The sequence below is a fragment of the Phoenix dactylifera genome, chromosome 5, assembly GCF_009389715.1.
Source record: "Phoenix dactylifera cultivar Barhee BC4 chromosome 5, palm_55x_up_171113_PBpolish2nd_filt_p, whole genome shotgun sequence".
Classification (NCBI taxonomy): domain Eukaryota; kingdom Viridiplantae; phylum Streptophyta; class Magnoliopsida; order Arecales; family Arecaceae; genus Phoenix; species Phoenix dactylifera.
In genome coordinates, this window is record NC_052396.1 from 4,949,473 (window position 1) to 4,964,240 (window position 14,768).

Below are 14,768 nucleotides of genomic sequence, written 5' to 3' on the forward strand. Positions count from 1 at the left end.
TAGGTTGAGAATTTTGGAGGAGAAAGAATGTGAATATAAGGGGTTGGTATGGGGTGGGGTGGGGGAAGGAAAGGTCTTGCCACTGAGATGGTAGCTCAGTGGAACTGGGGCTTACTTTCAACTAAGTGGTTCCAAGTTCGAAATACACGGACGTCGATTAAATTGTGGAGATCGGATGCTCCTTGCTTGAACACGGAGTTTGAAAGGACTTATTGGTCCATTGGTAGCCTTAGTAGTTCTAGGTGTGACGTACTCATATGGGGATTCGCCTATGGGTGGGAAGGATATGAGTAAAACCGCCCAGAGTGCCCAACATACGGTCATTTCTGCCCGCATCGAACATTCTCCTGGCGGGATGGGGGCCCAGTGGAGGCTGCTACGCGGAAATGGACTTGTCCCTTTCTCTCCTCTTCTCCTTTTTTTAGTAAAAAAAAAAAGAAAAAAAAAAAAAAGAAGGGTTGGTCTCGGTGCCCGTCATTATCTAATACTTTGCAGGTTGATGGATTTTGCTAGTCACTAGATTACTCATTGTTACATCTGATCAGAGTGTCAAATCATACTCCTCTATTGGGTTTTTCCCTGCGAAGCATGTTGGGGATGCCACCATCCGGGTTCAAACCTTGGACCTCTCGGATGTAAAGAGGGATGCTAAAGTTGTAATGAGGTGAGTGTGGTTGTGGTGGCTACCGGGGAGAGTCCGTGTGTGTGATAATATTCATCAGTGCCATTAATAATTAAAAAAATTGTTGCACTTCAATGAATATAACCGGCCAGGAGGATACTGAAAGCTCTCAGTACAATGCTAGTCTAACTGCTTAACGTACAACTCGGTATATTTTTTCTCATGCTCCCATTTTCTTAATCATTGATGACCTAATGTAGATAGCATTAATAAATTATATAATTGGTATCCCATTTTTCGACTTGTAAGAGTCCATGCCAAGCCTAATATTAAAGTGGCAGGTTACTCGATCAGTGTCTATTCTTCATATGTATCAATTGGATGGTACTTGAAGAAAGAAGAGGAGGGGGGGGGGGGGGGGGGGGGGGGGGGGGGGGGCTTCCCACAAATCAAGTCGCTACCACGACTTGCTATGACCTTCTTTGATGACACAACGACGTCTCGGGCCTAGGCTCGGAGCGCCCTGCAGTGCTGACCAAGAGTCGAAGAGGCTCCGTCGGCCGCAGGAATCTACGATGACGTGCCTCCGATCTGAGTGGGGGTGCCGACCAAGAGCCGAAAAAGCCCCGTCGACCACGGGCATCCATAATGATGCCCCAACCCGAGCTCAGGGCGCCCCACCGAGCAAATCACAGAATCGAGAAGGCTGGGCTGACCTCAGAGTCTGCTGAGCCGACCTCACCAAACATTTGTTGCGGCCCTCAAGTCGGCCCAACCTCAGCATTTGCCAAGCTGACTTTATCAAGTATATGTTGCGACCTCCAGGCAAGCCCGACCTCGCCTCCGGCCGCATCCACGCGCGCGCCTATGCTCGCATACATGGCCGTACATTGCAACCTCACCGTCCTATGTTTTACTTGCTGGCCACTCCACGACATGTCAACCAAGGGCCATATCCTGCCATTGAGGACCATACCCTTAGAGCCATACCCTGCCACCTCTGTCAATGCCATGCCGTTCACAGGAATGGCCTACACCATGTGCTTGTGAACGGCCTACACCATGTGCCCCGAGCAAGCTCTGACTGCACGCCATCTGGCCAAATCTATCTCCTTCCATGATAAGGATAGGACATACATTGTCACCTGGGCACCTTAACCGGGACTATATATAGCCCGCATCAGGTAACGCCTAAAGACTTTTGGACTTGCTAGCATCCACTCTAACTCAAGCATCGGAGGGCTCTTACTGGATTCCACCGGTGAGGCTTGATGCAGGTATGCTAGCATACGGAAGGCGCCATCCTTTTTTCCATCTCGATCGGTAGCTCCTCCGACTCCTCCGACGTGGTCACTCTTGGGCAAAATTTGAACCACAACAGTACTTGTTTATTAGTAGGGGCACAAATCAAGTCCACCTCACTAACTGTTATTTATTTTTCTCCTGTCTTTTTATTGTACATGCCATCTTTGCTTTCTTTAACTCTCATACGTACACTTCTCTTATATATTCAATAAATTGGGTGGCTCAGCATTGCCTTCCCTTAAAAAAAAAAAAAAAAAAAATCAAGTTCACCCTCCCCTCTCTCTATCTCTCTCTCTCTTCCATCTTTTTTACTTCTTTATTAGTGGGGACACAAGTCAAGTCCACCTCAATGTTACTAATTCATTCTCATTGTAAATTTCATCTCTATCTTCTTTGACTCTCATGCATGTATATGCTTGTTTAATATATTCAATAAATTGGGTGGCTCAGCTTTGCCTTTCCTTTTTAAAAAAAAAAAAATCAAGTCCACCCCCCCCCCCCCCCCCCCCCCCCCCCCCCCCTTCTCTCTCTCTCTCTCTCTCGCTCGCTCGCTTCCGTCCTATGCACGCTCGCATCATGAGATAGCCCATCTCATTTAGACCACCAAATGATTTGTGGCCATGCTCTCTTGCGAGCATCCGTCAACCCCTTTCTCTTTGTTTTACATCGGTCATGGCTTTCCAATCAGTTCCTCTTCGAATGAGAGGGGCAAACAACTTTCATTCTCCCCAGGAGCCAAAATGGATCGTTCTACCCCGGCGCGGGACCATCCCATTCCAGCTAAGCAGATCTTAGCGCCAAGCAGACCTTCCCACAAATCAAGTCGCTACCATAACTTGCTGCGACCTTCTTTGATGAAAGGACGACATCTCAGGCCTAGGCTCGGGACGTCCTGCAGTGCCGATCAAGAGCCGAAGAGGTCCTGTCGGCAGCAGAAATCTACAACGATACGCCTCCGATTTGAGTGGAGCCGCCCTGCAATGCCGACAAGAGCCGAAGAAGCCTCATCGACCACAGGCATCCATAATGATGCCCCGGCACGAGCTCAGGGTACCCCACGGAGCAGATCTCAGAACCGAAGAGGCTGGGCCAACCTCAGAGTTTGCCGAGCCGACCTCACCAAATATTTGTCGCAGCCCTCAAGTCGGCCCGACTTCAGCGTTCGCCAAGCTAACTTCATCAAGTATATGCTGCAAGCCGAAGAAGCCCCATTGACCACAGGCATCCATAATGATGCCCCGGCACGAGCTCAGGGTACCCCATGGAGCAGACCTCAGAACCGAAGAGGCTGGGCCGACCTCAGAGTCTGCCGAGCCGACCTCACCAAATATTTGTCGCAGCCCTCAAGTCGGCCCGACTTCAGCGTTCGCCAAGCTGACTTCATCAAGTATATGCTGCGACCTCTAGGTGAGCCCGACCTCGCCCCCGACCGCATCCATGCTCGCGCCTATACCCGCATACATGGCCGTACATTACAACCTCACAGCTCCATGTTTTACTTGCTGGCCACTCCACGACATGTCGACCAAGAGCCGTACCCTGCTGCCAAGGGCCATACCCTGCCGTCGAGGACCATGCCCTAAAGGCCATACCCTGCCACCTCTGTCAACGCCATGCTGTTTACAGGAACGGCCTACATCGTGTGCCCCAAGTAAGCTCTGGCTACAAGCCACCTAGTCAAAGCCATCTCCTTCCATAATGAGGATGGAACATATCTCCGCCATCTCGGCACTTTAACCGGGACTATATATAGCCCGCATCAGGTAACGTCTAAGGACTTTTGGACTTGCTAATATCCACTCTAACTCAAGCATCGGAGGGTCCTTACCGGATTCCACCGGTGAGGCTTGGTGCAGGTATGCCAGCATACGGAAGGCGCCATCCTTTTTCCATCTCGACCGGTAGCTCCTCCGACTCCTCCGACGTGGTCACCCTCGGGCAAAATTTGAACCAAGTCCACCTCACTAACCGTCTTTTTATTGTACATTCCAACTTTGCTTTCTTTTAACTCTCATACATATACTTCTCTTATATATTCAATAAATTGGGTGGCTCAGCCTTGCCTTCCCTTTAAAAAGAAAAACAAATCAAGTCCACCCTCCCCTCTCTCTCTCTCTCTCTCTCTCTCTCTCTCTCTCTCTTCCATCTCTTTTACTTCTTTATTAGTGGGGACACAAATCAAGCCCACCTCAATGGCTGTTACTTATTCGTTTCGCATTGTAAATTTCATCTCTATCTTCTTTGGCTCTCATGTACATGTTTCTTTAATATATTCAATAAATTGGGTGGCTCAGCCTCGCCTTCGCTCGAAAAAAAAAAAAAAAAAATCAAGTCCACCTTCCCCTCTCTCTCTTCCATCCTTTTGCGCGCTCGCATCACGAGACATGCCCATCTCATTTAGACCACCAAACGATTTGTGGCCATCCTCTCTTGGGAGCATCTTTCAACCTTTTTCTCCTTGTTTTAGACCAGTCATGGCTTTCCAATCAGTTCCTCTCCGAATGAGAGGGGCAAACAGCTTTCATTCTTCTCAGAAGCCAAAAGAAAATGGCGTGAATTAGCTTCACCACCTGCTGCAGCCAAAAGTCTCTTGTTGTATTGTAAACAGTTATAAATTTATCAAATGATTTGTTTCTAAATTATAACCGATTATAAATCTACCAAAAGTCTCTTGGTGACCATCGGGCTTATGGTACAACAGGGCATTGTATTTATTATACTATGCACCTTTTGGTTTTTTCTCTCTTTTCATCTTTTCTATCATTTAGGCTCGTTTGGATGGATTTTAGGAGCTTTTTGGCCCTCCAAAAATATTTTTAAATAAAAAAATATTTAATAAAAATTTCGAAAAGCTGTTTTAGCTTTTTCAGAAAACTAAAAATAGCTTTTTGGGAGAAGCTCCATTTTGGAGTTTTCCAAAAAAATTATTTTAAGCTTTATCGAAAAGCTTTTTTTAACCAAAATACCTATAATAAAATATAACAATTATATACTTTGTTCCTTTATAAACTTAAAAATCTGCTGGAACCCTAACAAAGAATCCTAGCCGTGGATCAGACTTCCTTTCGTGCAAGAAAAGGTATTCTTGTTTTCTATTATTATTTTATACTTTTATTATTGTATTATACTATAAATATAATATTATATTACATTATATCATAATACATTAATATGTTATATTAAATAATTTAATATTATATTATATGATGGAAAATTAATATACGCTAATAATTATAATATTTTGTACCTTTATTATTGTATTATACTATAAATATAATATTATATTATATTATATCATAATACATTTGATATGTTATGTTAAATAATTTAATATTATATTAAATTATTATGCTATAGTATATAATATTATATTACTATATTATAATAATATTATATTACATTACAGTAATATTATACTATATCATATTTATATATTAATATATATTATATTTTATTATGCTCTGCTGTATACTACTATGCAATATTTTTTATGGTAAGTTTGTCATACAAAAATACTTTCTCAGTTTGTTTACCAAACATATGTTAAAATGGCACAGTAATTTAAAAATATAGTTACCAAACAACAAATAGCTTTTTATAAAAACTCTACTTCAAAAAGCTCTACTGCAAACAGCTCCTCCAAACAGAGCCTTAGGCATATGCAATGGTGTCATACACTTGATGACACCATTAATATACTAATACAAATCAGGCTTATGTTTACCTTTAGACTAGAGCAAAAAATAATTCAAAATGCCCTTGTCATGAAGCACTTTGTGGGTTGGCTCGCCACGTACAACCTTTCCTAGAAAGATTTAATTCCTTTAAACTTCTTTGCACCACACTTTGAACTAAAATTAATTAACATAATCGCACAATGTGGAGAGTTCACTTGTTCTTGTCATTGTTTAATTGCCCAAAATCTCTAAAGCCCACTCACTCACCTAGTGCATCATCAGCATTGCATTGCAAATCTCTCTCTCTCTCCCCCTCACACATACACAATTTATAAATGTCTCTTTTCACTCATAGTGCATATGATTAGTTAAACCTAATTACAATTATTTAGCTAAGATTTGCTGTGTTTACTTGATTCGTTTTTTTGTCTTACCCCACCACTATGTTGGTGCCAAAATGTCAAGTCTTTCTCAAAATGCATGTGATTAGCTTAACCTAATGACGAGAATCTATTAGCTTTATGTTTACTTGATTCTTATCCAAAGCATTTCATCTAGCATAATCTTAGTGCCAAAATGTTAAGTTTTACTCAAAATGCACGTGATTAGCTTAATCTAATAACAAGAATTTAAGACCACTACTTTACTTGATTATTTTTCTAGTTTTTAGGAAATGTCTACTTGATTCTTTCCTTGTCTTACAGCAATGCACTTTCACCTAAAGCACCTGAATTTATGCTGACATAGTATGACTTCTTTTGATGATGAAGAAGTATAATGTCAGAGATAACATGTTGTATCTGCTAGCTTTTAGATTCTGGTCTTGAATGCTGTCATCATAGACAAATGGCTAGTCTAAGAAAAGCCATTCACTGATAAAAATCACTCTTAATCAAAGTGCCTCAAATTATCTTAACCTAGTCAAATGCTAATTAAGACCATGTTTAGTCGATTCTTTCCTCGTTTCCCCATGCGATACTTTTACCTAGAGGATCTGAATTCGCTTAACCTTATTGTCAAGTCGTTGAAGTCTTCAAAAGTTCTTTTGTTGATTCTTTTGCTTTATTAGACCAGCCTAAACACTTAGCCTTCTCTATGGATTGCTAGCCTTGCCCTGAAAATTTCAACTATAATTGCTTCAGTAATGAAACAGCTTTTATGAGTGGCTTAGAATTGGATTACAGAGAACATGACAAGGCGAAGCTAATACTTGGTGTTTGCAGAAAGCCAAAGGGACAGACCATCAATGTGATTCAGATGGATTTTGGCAGTGTGTCGTTTTCTCTCTAGAGGCTAGAGAATTCCTATTGCCATTTTTCCAATCCTGCTCCTCCTCACCAGCCTCAGCTGGAGAACAGCTCTCCCACTACGTAGATGGACCCGCTTCTATTTAGAGTCAAAGCACGCCTTTGTGACAGCAAAGAACGGTGAGGAAGAACCAAAAAGCTTCTGGTGTCCCTGAAGTCCCATGATACCTTTCTTCCATTAAACTCGGGACAAGACCTTGTGGTGGTCTTTTTCTCTGTGTTTCAATGATGAATCTATCCACAGAGCATGGCCTACCACTATCCCTCACTTTGTTCCGGCACTTTAAGGCCTCTACTTTTATGGAACCCCAGAAGACACCTCAGTAATAAGCCAAGAGTTATTGCAAGCCCATTATAAGCCACCAGGCCTTTTGATTTGAGTTATTTTTTTATCAGAATCTTTTAGCTAAGTTCCATAATGATGCTCTTTCGCCCTATAAGAAATCAAGGCTTCATTCCCACAATCCATGGGAGGAAAGCATTATAGATGATGGGAGATTAAGCCACCTATTTGTCCACCAACAAGCTTTCCAAAGGACTGATCACGAATCATGAGAGCTAAGGAAGTATTCACTATCGGAGCTTTTTGCGCATTGATGACCGACACTGATGTTACAATTGTCTACTAACTCGCATGAGCAAATATAGTGGCTTTGCCACTCCAATTAATGCTTTGGTTTCTAATTTAAAGACAACATAGATTCATTCGTTAAGGGGAAGCAACAAAGGAAGCTTCAATCCTGGTCCTCTCTGAACGTGCTGTCATAAGAGAAGTTTTTGGAGCAAAAGAGCACTGCATGAAACATAATTTACCGTTCCCCTGAAGTTTAGAAATGAGAGAAACGAAGGCTAAGAAGGAACTCGATGGCATATCTTATGAAAGGATGGACATAAGAGCCTTTGTTCCATCCATAAGCCAGTTCACTGGTGTTGGAGTAAATTGCCAAATCTATACCCTGCCCCGGTTTTGACCAAGTCAATTACCTTGGGAAAAGTTTGGGAGCCAGAACGCTGAGAACTGGCCTCTGACAGGCCAAATTAAAAGTTTGGTTGAATTTTAGGGGGCCTGTATGTGTAGCTCTGATGCCATTCAGTGAGTGTAGGGCCAGACCTTTTACAGGTGTTCAGATGGATGAGTGCACACAGATGGCAGGCATCTTGATTGCAATTATATGCATGCACTAATTCCAGTAGGACCATAGATCACACTAATAGTCAGGTAAGGTCATTTTTAACAACAGCTACATGTTCCAAACTTTTATTCCTTCAATCTCCAGTGACTCCCTCTTTCAACCCTATAGTTGGAGGCAAGCTTGAAAATAGTTTCTGAGTTTACTAGATTTAGAAACTTTCCTCTCCGACTCACTTTAGTAGGCTAATACAGAGGAAAAGGCCCATGCCAGGGCTAGGGTGTCACAAAATTGTTAGGCCAGTCTGATTAATAAAGTTGAGCAACATAAAATTCAAACCTAGGCTAGTCCTTATGTCTCTAATTTAACCCGTACCGAGTTGTTGTAAGAAAATATAAAATATATAAATATATCTATTTTATCCTATCAACTTAAGCTTTTGGGACAAATGATGATTTCAACATGGTATCAGAGCAGAGGTCTTGAGTTCAAACCATGTCTCCGCACTCTTTAACCCCATTATTAAAAATTTCACATATTGGGCTTACCCATTAAAGGAAAGTCTGGCCCACATATGAGAAAGAGTGTAATAAAATATAAAATATATAAATAAATATACCTCATCCTATTAGTTTAAGTTTTTAGGACAAGTGGTGATTTCAACATAGTATCAGAGTAGAGGTCCTGAGTTCAAACCCTGTCTCCGGACTCTTTAACCCCATTTTTAAAAAAAAATTTACATGTTGGGCTCGCCCATTAAAAGAAAAGTTCGGCCTACATGTGAGGGGAAGTGTAAGAAAATATAAAATATATAAATAAATCTACCTTATCCTATCAGCTTACTCTTTAGCCCCATTATTAAAAATTTCACATATTGGGCTTACCCATTAAAGGAAAGTCTGGCCCACATGTGAGGAAGAGTGTAAGGGCTCGTTTGGTTCGCGGGAAAAGAAGGGGGAAAGTGTGGTCAAAGTAATTAGATGCCTCTTGTTTGGTTGGAGTTTTCAAATGAGAGATATTGGAAAGTTGCCCATAGGAATATGATTCCCATATTTCATGGGAAAGTTACTTTCCTATGAAGCGGAAATCACTCCATTTTTACTTTTTTCTAAAAAGGTCTTTCAACATTAAAGAAGCATTAAAGAGGCATTAAAAAGACCTAATTTTTATTAAGGGCATAATAGGAATTATATATAACTTTCATAGGAAAGTGGATGACTACCCAAACATAGGGCCTGTTTGGTTCGCGAGAAAAGAAGGGGGGAAAGTGTGGTCAATTGGAAAGTAATGAGATGCCTCTTATTTGGTTGGAGTTTTCAAAGGAGAGAGACGAGAAAGTTGTATTCCCATGGGAATATAATTCCCACATTTCATAGGAAAGTCTTTCCCATGAGAAACATGAGAAAGTTACTTTCCCATGAGGCAGGAATCACTTCATTTTTATTTTTTTCCAAAAATGCCCTTCAGCATTAAAGAAGTATTAAAAAGGCATTAAAAATCTAATTTTTATTAAGGGCATAATAGGAATTATACATCCACTTTCCTATGAAAGTGGATGGCTAACCAAACATAAGCACTTTTCCATGGTCAACTAACATAGTTACGGGATAGAAAAGGTAGATATTAGCCTCTTTATATATATATTTGATATATATATATTTGGACAAAATAGATAATCAAGCGAGTTGGCTTTAATGATCCTTAGGAAATGTTGTTAACTTATTATTGGTGTCGCCAATCTTTGTTTCATACCAGAGATCTATATACATGCTGGCACCCAATGAGAAGATATTTTCCTCATTAAAGACTCGTTTAAATGCCGGAAAAATCTTATTGGCGCCGCCTTCTCACATCCCCTCAAACCGTTCCAATACGATTTTTTAAAATACTTTTAAACCATCCGGAATAATACTGTACTTTTAAAATAGAGGTTTCCCCACCCCTTGGGAAGATCTTGTTGGTCTAATAAGATTTTTTTGGCATCTAAATAGCCTCTGCATATATCTCCAAGTTTGTTTAGGCAATACCTACCCACCTTACTAAACTTATTCTTCGGGAATCAACAAGTAAACGTTTTGCCAATGGAGGTAATCCAATTCAAAAGGAGCAAGCTAAACTTATGGTGCAAGTTGAGCTGGGTAAGGGGTAAGATTAGTCCAAAACGAAAACCGAATCCAAATTGTGCTGGTTTTAAGATTTTGTGTTGGATTTAGATACCAAACCAGCCCAGCCCAGCCCACCCACATTGTCCTCGTTGCTTATTGCCCGTCCGACCATTTCCAGCCTCCAATATGACTTGGATTGACTGCCGGAAATTCGTGGACGACAATCCGGACCCAAAACTGCTCCCAAATCAACTAAAGTTGGAACTTCGGATCCGCCACCCGATGTCAGCGGGAAGAATATATTTGCACTCCTACTTCTCATAAATACACCAAGAACGGTCGAATCTTTATGCGGGAGTCGGTGCATCGCTAAGAAAAGAGGAGTGCATATATTAATTCTGCATCAGCTGGTTAGAGCAAGTCAGCTAACACACGATTGGATGGTCGCACGGCGAACACGGTACTACTATAATATAAACTGTGGATTACGTGTCGGCTACAGAGATCATAGAAAGACTATATTCTAGCCCAAGACAAACAGCGGATTGGAGGGGGTTGGGTGGGGCGGCCCAAAAGGAAAGGGCTGAAGAGATAAAAAAAGCGGTGCCGGCCCTGCCAGAAACCGTGTCGTCTGGTTTTGTTCGGAGCCGCGACTTTCGTCTCGCTTCACGCTCTCCGGCAGGTACCGATTGAGGTATGGGACTTGTTGCCTCCTTTTTCCTCTCGTCTTCGTTTTTAATTCCGGAGGTAAGCATGTATAGATCTATGCTTATTTATTTCTACGCGTTGTTAGAATCATTCAAAGTCCATAGATGGGAGAGGAGACCTTGTCCTTTTCTTGATCTAATTGATCCAAGATTTCTGTGCAAATAAGGGGAAATTGGAGGTCCTTTCGACGGATCTCTTCTTAAAGGGTCCGATTTGATGTTGTTTTTCATGATCTGGTGTTCGTTTCCTTTCCCCGCTTTGGGTCTGGAATTGGCCGTTCTTTGAGGAGATTTTTTTTCTTTTCCTTATCCTCATTTATATTGTCTGCAATTTTAATTGGACTCATATAGAAGGTAATAGCAAGTGATCTTTGGTGCTTTCCGATATTTAATTTTAGTCTTGTGGTTTTAATTTTAATGCTATGTGTAATTGGGGAATCTTGTTATACTTCCTTATTTGTCGCTGGGGAAATTGATTAGCTTTACTTACTATGATATAGTGGGGGGACTTTCTTGCATTTTTTGAGGATGAAACCTAGAGATCTAGATTTCTATATTTGAAACCCTAATGTTGCCTTTTTTCTATTATGGTATCTAATTTAAACTCATAATGCAAGAGAAGAGTGTAGATTCGCGATAGATAATTGAAGGGACGAGGGGAAATCTCTAAATTCGACTTGTCCTGTGAAATATCTATTACCATGACCGAACAGAATACCACCAAATTTCATTTAAGTTTGCAGTCAGTTTTCGAGGCTCATGTATTCGCCCATGAATTCTCAATTGTCTCATTGGTTTCTTTTCATGATGCGACTTTCTCAACAGGTTTAATATAAGTTTGCAGAAAAGAAACCCATGCACCTTATTTGTAGGCCAGACACCGTCAGTTGCTGCTACTTTGCATGAAGTAAACCAGTATTGACAAACAAATGAAAGATTTGACATGAATAATGTCTCCAATGATATGATGTGCATACTAACCATTTAGGAATGGCCATGCTTGATCATTTTTGTATATATTTTTACAAAAAGGAAATGCAGAGAGATGTCTTATATTGATAAAGGGGAAAACATTACAAAGAAATTAATGAGTTATCTTTTCCTTGAATACTTTACATCATCATCCCTCACAAAAGTTATCTCAAGTGTGAGAGTTTGTGGGCTATCGTCTTCAGCTAATCTGGTAAACTCCTAGGTTCCATTTAAAACTAATGTAGATAAGCATTACACAGATATAGAATGAGTGATATATTCATATAATTTTCCCATAGTACTTGGAAGCTACCTATAAAATCTCCGTATGTTCTGTTCCTCATGAACCCATAACGGCAATCATGGTGTTATGACTACTTATGTCGTTAAAATAATGTATATTTCAACAACAGGGAGCTTTTGTATTAGATCTGTTGGTTACATTGACTGTAAAGTTATGGTTGTGCTGTGTTATATGTTTCTTTAAATCGTGTATGTACGCATGCAAACTTGTCTAAATGTTGATGTTTATGCTGAGGTGTGCAAGCATGTTTAGAATTGTATCATTAGTAAAACAACTGATCTGTGCTGTTTATATATTAACATTATCATGAATCTTTGACATTTGACTTTTGGTCCGCAATTTATAGTTCAAACCATTGATAACAAGGGTTTTTCTTCTTGTTGTCAAGCATAATCTGATTTAGGGATTCATTTCATGCAATTTGACACAGTTGAAATTTGCTAAATTCATGGCCAGGAATCAACTTAGATGCGAATAAGTTGTATTAGATGTTATAGGAGAATTTTTTTAAACCAAGATTTTAGCTTTACATACTTTTTTCTCTCTTTTTGTGCTAAAGATTTTTTTTTATTTGACTGTGTTAGCAGTTAAGACAAAATGAGTCGACCACATGATGGGCAGCGGACCTTTTTTCCCTTTGGAAATCCTTTTCGGAGTATACTTCCCAGGGGATCTTATCTGTCGCCAAAGCTTCTTGCCTTGCTGAATATTTTTGAGCAAACCTTGGCAGAAAGTTTAAAAAGGCTCAAGCCTAAAGATTCTTCAGATGTCCTTAGCTTATCCTGGATGCGCCGTGCAATGGAGTCCTTATGTGAGGCCCATGCTAACATCAAAACTTTAATAACTGATCTTCAGTTTCCTGTTTCTGACTGGGACGAGAAGTGGATTGACCTTTACTTCGACTGGAGTGTGAAATTGCTTGATATTTGCATTGCGTTTAGCTCTGAACTCTCCCATCTGGATCAAGGGCAAATCTTGCTACGATATGTCTTGCATGTTTTGGACTCCTCAAGCAGTTCTCCTTCATCCGAACAACTCAAACGGGCCGATGCATGTCTTCATGATTGGGTGAAGCAATTCAACTCGAAGAGTCCCAAGTTTGAAAACTGTTCTTCCATCGTACAGAGTCTTGCTGGCACTCTTTATTTGACAAAGGTCAAGAACTCTGCCAAAGGGAAGGTATTGATGAGAGCCATGTATGGAGTGAAGGTTATGACTTTATTTATTTGCAGTGTCTTCACAGCAGCATTGTCAGGTTGCTCTACGCCATTGATGGACTTGAATGTTTCTGACAAGTTCTTGTGGGCTGAGGCCTTCAGTGACTTGCAAGCTGTTGTGAATGAGGAAGTTAAGAGTCATTTTTCAAGTGGAAAGATTACAATGTTGAAAGAGCTGGAGGCAGTCGAAAAACATGCGGAGAGATTGCACGATTTGACTAATTGTGTTAGCCACGAGTATGTGACTTTACTGCAAAGCAGTTGCCAGAAAGAAGAAAAGTTACTGCAAAGCAATGGTATTAGGCATCAGGAAGTAGGCACACTGACGATAAGTGTGGACCAGGAAGAAAGAGAAGGATTCCAGGAGTCTGTATCAAATATGGCTGAAGAAGCAGAGAGGTTTGCCCATGGGCTTGATCTTCTGTCAAAGCAAGTGAGAGACTTCTTCCAGATTGTTCTAAGCGGACGTGATGCTTTGCTTTCTAACCTTAGAGGGTCTGATGTAACAAATGAAAGTAGTGTAGATGAGGTCAGGCCATGAAGTGGTCAGATTGCTCGATGAAATTTTAGTTTTCTTTGTTGGTGTGGGCTGATTCTCCCGAAGTTCTCACATGATATTGTTCATGAGATAAGGAAAGGAGAATGTAAGGTTAATGTTTGTTCAAGTTATTATGTAGTATCTCTTATAGTTGTGATATAAACAGTGTTATAAAGATGGCAAGGTTATTTACGTCTATTTTCTTGGTGGTTATCTGTTATCCGTCATTCTTCCCATATCATTGCTTCTGCAAGTTGTTTTAAAGTGATTCTGAAAATTGAACATATCAATGTTGTGGTTTAGTTGGAGTTATCCACATAATTTCCGGATTACTGTTGCAATGATTGCTGGTTTAGTTCAGACCATTTGGATAGTTTATGTCATCAGGTTTTTTAATTGTCTATTGTGAATATGTGATGATGTTGATCGTTTTCAGAACGACATTTTTATTTTATTTGTAGAGAGAGTAGAATGGATTCTTGTATTCAGTCCAAACAGAAATTTCTTTCACTTGGAATCCGGAAGTGTGTGACTTCAAGGTTGTGTACATGTAAAAGGAGGATGGTTGCTAAAACTGGCTTGGGTTTACTTCAAGATTGTTCTTTTATTCCCTGGATCTATATCTATACATATTTTAGTTTGCACTTCAGGCTTTGAAACATAACTAGGAGGCTCGATACATATGCTGTTGTTGCCTGGTTAAGCCAAACTGACTGCTTTCAAGTTGGTTTTGATGGTAGGCTTGGTCCAAAATTATGAGATCCTTTTTTTGTTGAAGCCATAATGGTGCTCAGAATTTGCGCTTCAGAACTCGGAATTATGACTGGGAACACTTATATTCTATCCTGTTGATGTAGGTATATTGTGTCCTGTTGTTGCCTACA

At 40.4% G+C, this 14,768-nt stretch overlaps 1 protein-coding gene across 2 annotated transcripts; it reads left to right on the top strand.

Annotated features, from left to right (window-relative positions):
* Window positions 1-10,687: 10,687 nt before the first annotated feature.
* LOC103712204 (UPF0496 protein 4-like) lies at window positions 10,688-14,097 on the top strand. 2 transcript variants are annotated; one of them, XM_008798665.4, is made up of 2 exons: window positions 10,688-10,840; window positions 12,717-14,097. In XM_008798665.4, the coding sequence occupies exon 2, from the start codon at window positions 12,727-12,729 to the stop codon at window positions 13,885-13,887; it is 1,161 nt and encodes a 386-aa protein (XP_008796887.2). In that variant the 5' UTR covers window positions 10,688-10,840; window positions 12,717-12,726; the 3' UTR covers window positions 13,888-14,097. The 2 variants fall into 2 exon arrangements, with proteins under 2 accessions (XP_008796887.2, XP_008796888.2); XM_008798666.4 differs by having other exon boundaries at window positions 10,694-10,840; window positions 12,714-14,097.
* Window positions 14,098-14,768: the final 671 nt, after the last annotated feature.